We start from the raw sequence: 8,924 nt of genomic DNA on the forward strand, positions 1-8,924 counted from the left end.
CCAATAACTCCCATATCTGCTGGGTGAAGATCAACAATGTCCAAACACAGCAGCAAGATTTGTGAGCTGTTGTGATAGGAGAAGGATGTTCAATACAACCACCTTAATATCTAATCTGTATTACTGCACTTACCGGCACTTACCGGTACATGCATGCACGCATGCACACACTCATTTATTTGTTTTGATTCATTTCACACTTGCTTTGACAAGGTGACAAATGTGTGTTTCCCATGTCGATAAAGCCTGTTTGAATAGAATAGTGTAGAACTCAATTGTTTCCATCATTCAAAATGTCTTTGGGGAGCAACCGAGGGGGGTTCTTTGAGCGAGGGGGCCTGAGGCTATAAGGTTCGTCTGAAATGTCCCAAGTTAATGGAGCCCTGCTGCACCTCGCGGTCACCGCCACCCTGCGCTAAACACATCCACACAGGCAGAGATGAAGGTTATTCTGTGCTTTTGTTGTTGGTCTGCGGGAAGCTGCTGTAACAGCCAGTCAGACCAAGGTATGCTAATTGGGTACATCATGTTCACATGGAGAGAGACAGACGGATGCAGTGGTTTATGGTGAACTCTGTTGTGAACCAGATAGTCTGCACAAACAATGGAGACCACACGTGTAATCAGAGGAAAGATTTAACACATTTATTGCACTAATAGTAACAAACACAAAATGATGGTCAAATGTGCAAATCCGCCTTATCAGTATTTTAATGCATCATGTGTGTTCAGAATTGTGATCAGTGATCACAACTCAGTCTGAACTGTGTGTCTGCGTGCGTGCGTGTGTAAAGTTGGTTTGTCTAGAGCAGGGGTCTTCAACAGGGGGTCCGCGACCCCTAGGGGGTCCGCGGAGGTACTGCAGGGGGTCCGCGAAATTATTGCTAAAAAAAAAAAAAAAAAAAAGATTTCAAAAAATGTTTTTTTTTTTTTTTTTTTACACATTTATGTTAAAAATAAATCATGATTCTATCCATTTTGAATAGCTTGAATACATGATTAGTATGCAATTGACAGATAGTTGATATTATTTACATTGGTTCTCAGTTAATAAGTAGTATGTTTAGAAATGGTAGTGGTACGGCCCACCCTGCTCGCTGTAACTTGTACATGTTTAAAATAAAAAATATGTCGTAGCCCCGACCCCTCCACCCTACGAGGTGGTAGGGGGCCCCTGCTCCATCTCCCCATCAGTTTGGGGGTCCCCGGCCTGAAAACGTTGAAGACCCCTGGTCTAGAGATCTATCAAACCTAAAAATATAAAAATGATGTGCTCTTTTAAAGTAAGTGATGTGGTATTTTATAATATATCCTCAACCGCCTTGCTCCTGTGTCTGACCTTCCGGACCTAAAAAGAAAAGTGTGTGTGTGTGTGTGTGTGTGTGTGTGTGTGTGTGTGTGTGTGTGTGTGTGTGTGTGTGTGTGTGTGTGCGCGTGCGTGCGTGCGTGCGTGTGTGTGTAATATATAAATAAATGATGTGTCCTTTTACAGGGAGTGATGGAATGGGTCCATAATAATACCTTGTCAACTTGCCACTTGGCTGGATATTGAGGCCTTGCTGTCCATGTGTCTGTCTTCTCCCAAATTGACTTTTCTAAAGAAATATGAAATCACTCGAATCTCTTGCTTCTGGGACCTGGAGGCAAGGCAATGGAGTTCTTATGACCTTTAATCGGATAGTAGCTACAGCAAGTGCATGTGCCCACACAATGACCTTTTGCTATTCTTTCAGATAATAAGAAAAATAGATATTTCTTAACTGATTTTAATGTCTTTGATATCAAAAGGCGGGTTGCTTTGTTCCACAGGAGATACAGTATGTACATGAATGAGTGTCTTGTACAATATTGGTGTGTCAAAATTAGGTTTTCATTTTTGTTCATATTCTATTCGTTTTCTTTTCTTTCCTTTTTCTCTCGTTGTTAGCCAACTTTCATATGTTCAGCTCCACCTGCATTGGGCTTGTATGATGGCTGTCAAGCAGGTGCCTATTTGAACTAAGAACAACATAATCTTTTCCAAAAAGGAAAAAGAAGACAAGATATGTTTTGTTTTGTTCCCCTTGTTTATTTTGACACAGCTTCAAACCCTTCATTAATAACAAACAGATACGTTTTCGACTGGCAGATACACTCAGGCCCTTAAAAAAAAAAAAATAGAATAACATCATAGGAATCCCATCACATATGGTTGCCAGTGTGTATAACATTACGAAGCATTTATGTACAGGTTAAGGCAAGCATACAGTAACACCAGGCTAGGAAACTTTTGTTTTGTTGTCCACCAGCCATAGTCTACTTCAAAATGAGCCAATCTGTTATTTAGATTTGGACTTAAAAAATATGGTTGGTCATCTGTTAAGGTGGATAGCACAGCAAACACGGCCACGGCCAAACATTAGTCTGCATTTGACTGATGGATATTGTTAATTCTCCACCCTGCATAATAGTTTAAAATGCTTAATTATGTCCCTCATACTGTACATCAGTGTCGTCCAGGAAAAATGCCAGATCTACAAGATCCTGTAGATTGGCTACAACAACGTATAAACCAGGCTTTAACTCACTAGCCTGTTTGTGAAGAAAAATCACTATGGAATTGTCTGGTGCTGACTAGGTATAACTTGTTCCAACACTTGCTTTCTGACTTTTAGCACCTCGGTGAAGGAGAGCTTAAAAAGTAATTTTGCCTGGATATTGTGAACTTTAGGTAAAGCACAGTAAATGCCAGTGAGGAGGAGTGCATCCCTTCGATAGCTAGTTTTTACTTGTGTGCAGATGTGCCTTTCCATTTGCATCCACCCTTACAGGTATTATTAGACTTCAAACCGTTATTATTTTTAGCCAAAGGTAGTTCCAGTGATTGTTTTATATTCTTGTTTCATATTTGTTTACACCTACTGTAGCAATGTTTTTTTTTAAAGAGTTTCATGTGGACAGTGCAGGAGATTTAGAAAGCTGGATAATTCACTTGCAAAATACAATACATTCATTATGGCAAGAAATTAGTTGGCTAATTACAGTATGTGTCTCCTGAAGACATCTGATTCCATTAACCAAAGGCCTGCAGTAAAGAGACACAACATCACGTTTTGAAAAGTACCACAATTTGTTCACAATGTTCAAGTTATAAATATCTGACTTTGGAACATTTCTATTCAAAGTGTGTTTATTTCAGTAGATGCACAGCAAAAGCCTGAGTATTCATTTATTTATGAGAGACTGACTTTTACACCTACTGGATCACTTACAGGTACATATGACCATAACACTCAGGAGTTCACTGTGTGTGCAGTCTATTCCAGGGCAATGTCCAAGTTGGGCAAAGAAATCACAGCATGAACAAGAAATAAAACATTCATATGGTGGCCAAAGAATGGGATACTTTCTCACTCTCTAGTTCACCATTTATACGCGGGAGTGTCTCCCACACAAATAAATACATTCTTAACACAAAGTAGTCTCTGCCACATATAAATACATTCTCAAAACAAAGTAATCTCTCTCCCACAAATAAAGACATTCTTAACGCACTACACAAAACACACACACACACACACACACACACACACACACACACACACACACACACACACACACACACACACACACACACACACATACACACACACTAGAGGATGACATTTTGATGAATTTTCACTCCTGTCCCGTCCCACTCCTGCAGAAAAAATCCTGTCCCATCCCAATCCTGGGCTAGAGTGGGGAAAAAAATCCCATCCTGTCCCACTCCTGTACAATGACTCCTGGTCCCATCCCGCTCCTGGTCAAAATCACTCCCGTTCACATCCCGCTCCCGAAAAAAAATAAAATAAATAAAATTGCGCAGATGTTTTTCTATTTTGATCCATATTATATTTGATATCATGTTTATTATTATATAATGTATAATTTTATAATGTTCGCAGTTCAAAGACCTCACTTTCCTGTGCAATTTATTTCTGCGATTTGATGAACTGGTCTGGGATGATTCCCACTCCTGCCCACTCCTGTTGATTTTCAATCCTGTCCCGTCCCAATCCTGGCATTAATACAAATTTGACTCCTGTCCCACGGGAATCCCGCAGGACCCACGGGACCGGGAATAAAATGTCATCCTCTAACACACACACACTGCACCTCTAACACCTCAATAGAGTACAGAGCAGTGTCACAAGTTCTACAGTGCTTTCTTTGTCATCCAGAATGATGTACATTATAAGGCAATTGTTGTAAGGAATATCATATGTATATATTTGTGTGTGTGTGTGTGTGTGTGTGTGTGTGTGTGTGTGTGTGTGTGTGTGTTGCGAGCGTGGGTGTGTGCGTGCGTGCGTGCGTGCGTGCGTGCGTGCGTGCGTGTGTGTGTGTGTGTGTGTTTGCGAGCGTGGGTGTGTGCGTGCGTGCGTGCGTGCGTGCGTGCGTGTGTGTGTGTGTGTGCTCGCGCGTTGTTAGGAGGATGTTATGCTTATATATTTGAATTGAATTTGTGCGTGTATTTCAGGCTACAGTGATTTATAAAAATGCATACCATTATTCAAATGCTGTTGAACGTGTTTGCTATTTCCTTTGCTGACAGCACAAAAATGAACCCGTTAAAAGTCAGAGGCAACACTTCAGTTCTTAACACTTATTCTGGTGTACAGTGTGGAGGAAAAAAAAGAATGGGGCGCTTTGCGCTGTCAGTTTTACTTTTATGTACAAACTAAAAGGTACAGGCACGTAGCTACTCAAATGTCCATGATGGCTACTGACAGTCTTTGGGGCTCAGTAAGTCTCATTCTCAACTTGCAGTCCAGTGGTTCTCAAAGGACTTTGTGGGGTCCTTTATGGGGGTCTAAATTGACCCATACAAGTCTGTAACTCTGACAGCAATACCGTCAGGTCTTTCAGTCCGAGTGTATAAAAAAAAGCAACTGGGTTAAGCACCGTTGGTCCGACCAGTTTAACATTCACCAGGTTAGCATTCACCAGAGTTGGCAGGTTAGCATTTCACCAGGTTAGCATTCACCAGCGTCGACAGGTTAGCATTCACCAGCATTAGTTTTACTGAGGTTAGGGTTAGGGTTAAGGTTAGGTTCAGGAGTTTCTCCGCCCCCCACGACTTTCGGCACCTCCGCGCAGCCAATCACAAGCTTCCGCTGCCATAACCCAGTTGCTCTTTTGATGCACTGGGACTGAAAGACCTGCAAAAAACTCTCTTCCGTCAGAGTTAAGGGGAGAGCTTGAAATGTAAATGTAACACTGATCCAGTAAAAAAAACGGAGCGTCTGTCAGTGTGACGGCTGCTACAGGCTGACGGTGGACTCTGTCCACTGCAAGCCGTCACCCTTGGCGGTGCTGGCCGTGCGCCCTCGCACCGGCTGGCCGTCCGCCAGGCCGAACAGGCGCGCGGCGGCGCTGCGGTACTTCCAGGACATGGTGTTGTAGAGGATGGGGTTGATGGCGGCGCTCAGGTAGAACAGCACCACGGACACCAGGCTGCAGTACTCGGACAGCACGGAGAGCAGCGGGGACGGCGCGTCCAGCGAGCGGAACTGCAGGTAGCGGCCCACGTGGAACGGCAGCCAGCACAGCACGAACGCCAGCACCACCACAACTGGAGAGAGGGGAAGAGGGGGTTTGATTGATTGATTGATTGATTGATTGATTGAATACTTTATTAGAAGTTTGCATAGGAAAAGGTACAGGACAGGACAGTTCACTGCATACAAGGTCAACTAAAAGGATAAAGACCACAAGGCATTTCGGGAGGCTGGCATTTCGCCTACCCGGAATCTAATTCCTGAAAACGCCACTTGGTGGGTGTGACCAGTGGTCGAAAAAGTACTCAGATTTTCTACTTAAGTGAAAGAATCAACACCGCAATGTAGAAATACTTACAATACGTTACAAGTAAATGTTGGGAATAAAAAAATTTACTTGAGTAAAAGTACAAAAATATTGGCGTCAAAGTATACTTAAAGTACCCACCCGCCTGCAATTTTTTTGAATAATTACTAGTAAGACACCTCAGGACGACATTAGGGCGAGGTCGCGCCAGTTCTTGGCCATCTGGCCAGTGATGTATATCGCACCAGTTACCCATATATGGAGACCCCTGCATGATAGTCAACAATGTGATGTCAGAATATGCCCATATATGGGCATTACCAAATATGGGCATTCCCAGATATGCGCTTAATATTGACTAGAAGCTCGGCGGCCGAGCCCATATATGGGCATAAAAGGGACATCAAGCCAGAGCGTGATGTCAGAGCGGCAAGCCCATTCTGTTAAGAGTGGTTCCCCTGACGTCACAGTGACATCAGAGCATGATGTCAGAGCAACAAACCCATGCATAGAACCACAGACAAACCCATAGAACCACAGACAAACCCATAGAACCACAGAAAAAAACATAGAACCACAGTGTCAGGCATGAATGAGTACAGACAGACAGACAGACAGAGATACGCGGACAAGATCTGCCGGTTTTCATAGTAAACTATAATAATAATTGTCAATGATCGGCTAAAAAGGCTATAAAATAAAGAAGCAATCTCTCTTGACCTTTTAAATGAAATGTTTTCAAAGGACAGCCAAGAAAACCTTTAAAAAAGTAATATGTGGGGCTCCCGCTGGCCTGGTGGTCAAGGCGCATACCACATACTAGGCTATGATGCCTGCTGGCATCGCCGGTTCGTTTCCCGATCCGGAAGACCTTTGCCACATGTCTTTCCCCATCTCTCTCCCCATTTCCTGTCAGTCTACTGTCCTATCAATAAAGGCATAAAAAGCCCCCCCCCCAAAAAAAAAGTAATATTTCCTTATATGGTATAATATTACTGTTTTGGCAGAGTAATAAGTTACACTACTCGTTACTGGGTAAAGTAATTATATTACGATAATATATTACTAAGTAATAAGTTACTGCCCAACCCTGTCTCTCTGACACTGACATGTCTTTGTCCACAGCTAACCCTGTATCAGTACTTTTTCCAATGCAAATGTCTAATAAGTTCTTCAATCAATCAATCAATCAATCAATCAATCAATCAATCAATCAATCAATCAATCAATCAATCAATCAATCCTCACAGTCAGTAGCCTGGCTATTATGTCTAACATTTACAAAATATTGGAGGAATATTAGACGTTAGATGTTTTTGGTTAAGCTGTTGCTTCATCATAAAACGTTACCACGCCTCATTAGTTACAAACAAAATGTTTCTTTTCTAAATAATTAAGAAGATTAATCTTCTTGATAATTAAATAATTATTTATGCTTCAATCATTCACTGAAACCATGCCTGATCAGTGCATGTTATCCATGACATGTTGACCATTGACCAACCATGCGTAATGTGTGCGTAAAGCGAAGGTTTTGTTCCAAATCAAAACATAAACCACCCAGGCAGCATCATTTGACATGCAGTGGTTCTCAAAGTGAATTCAGGGGACTCTGTAGGTTCCTTTACGAGGGTCTAAATTGACCCAGTCTGTAACTCTGACAGCATACACTCTACAGAGTTTACACGGAGTTAAGGGGAGACCTTGAAATGTAATAGGCCTAGTATGAGAAGCAGTGGTCTATGTCACAGTGGTTCTCAAACTTTTTTTATCTCGTGACCCAAAAGAGAAATCCACGAATGGTTCCCAACCCGACCCACTGTTTGGGAAACAAGCAATTTGGCTCAAGAGACAAGAGAAGCGAAAGTCGCCCAAAGAGACCGTGAAGTGATTTACCCAGCATCTTGATGGTCTGTCTGTTGCTCTTGTCCCGGTGAGCCACGCAGGAGCCGATGCTGGTCTCGCGGTGCCTCTGCCAGAGGCGGCGGCCTATGAGGCTGTAGAGCACCGTCAGACAGAACACCGGCATGAAGAAGAACACGGAGCTCAGCCACACCATGGCGCCCATCAGCCCCGACTCCACGGCGTAGTGCGTCATCTTACACTCCCTGGTGTCTTCCACCTCCACTGACCTCCACGAACTACCGTTCTGTGGCGGTCCCACGGGGTCCTGCTCCACTCCCACCAGCAAGAACACGGGCCCTGCGCTCAGCAGAGAGACCACCCACAGCAGGAAGATGAGGACCCGCACGCGCGTCTTGGTGACCAGGGCCTTGGCCTTCAGTGGGAAGCAGATGGCCAGGTAGCGCTCCACCGACAGGGCGGTGATGCTCAGGATGGTGGAGTACGTGCAGGACTCGGAGACGAACTGGAAGAGCTTGCACAGCGCGTCGCCGAAGCGCCAGGGCCGGTAGCGCCACATGCGGTACAGGTCCGGCGGCATGCACAGGAAGATGAGCAGGTCCGACACGGCCATGCTGCACAGGTACAGGTTGGTGGTGGTGCGCATGTCGCGGTACTTGCTGACCACCAGGATGGTCATCACGTTCCCCGCCACACCGACCAGGAACAGCAGCGTGCACGCCACGGTGATGGCCGTGAGGAGCGGGATGGAGTAGTAGCTGAGAGGAGGCACCTCCAGGTCCCCGTTCCATGTGGCGTTCTGGCTCTCCTCCTCCTCCCAGCTGCAGTTGACGGAGAGGCACTCCGAGCGGTTGGACCAGGGGGGCATGCTGTCGTCGCACGGTCATCCGCGGCTGGGGCCACGGCTGGCCCTGGACAGTGTAAGGCACCCCGGGTCTGGGGGGCTCCTCACGCCATCCATATACTCTTTTAACCCCCCATCAACATGCTCAACAGAGAGAGCAGTGGAGCGCAATGGCTGCAACGCCGTGCGTAAAAGATGCTGATTCGCGCTTGTTGAAAACAACGATAACCTCGAGTGATGGAGAAGCAAAATGCAATCGTGAGCTCCGGTCGCTGAAAGGTCTTGAAATACTCCACTGGCACATGTAGTCTTCCCCAGAGCCTGTCGTAAATATTAGTCCGCTTTAAACCCCTTTTCGAAGCATCCACTTCTTATGACGCGCACCGCA

At 44.8% G+C, this 8,924-nt stretch overlaps 1 protein-coding gene across 1 annotated transcript; it reads right to left on the reverse strand.

The window, feature by feature from the left end:
* Positions 1 to 5,285: 5,285 nt before the first annotated feature.
* Positions 5,286 to 8,560, reverse strand: ghsra (growth hormone secretagogue receptor a; the record flags this gene model as incomplete). Its single annotated transcript, XM_080750530.1, has 2 exons — positions 5,286 to 5,596; positions 7,726 to 8,560. 2 exons carry the CDS (start codon positions 8,558 to 8,560, stop codon positions 5,286 to 5,288), a joined length of 1,146 nt encoding a protein of 381 aa, XP_080606656.1.
* Between the last annotated feature and the right edge of the window lie 364 nt (positions 8,561 to 8,924).

Source organism: Nannobrachium achirus (assembly GCF_963921795.1).
Source record: "Nannobrachium achirus genome assembly, chromosome: 20".
Lineage (NCBI taxonomy): Eukaryota > Metazoa > Chordata > Actinopteri > Myctophiformes > Myctophidae > Nannobrachium > Nannobrachium achirus.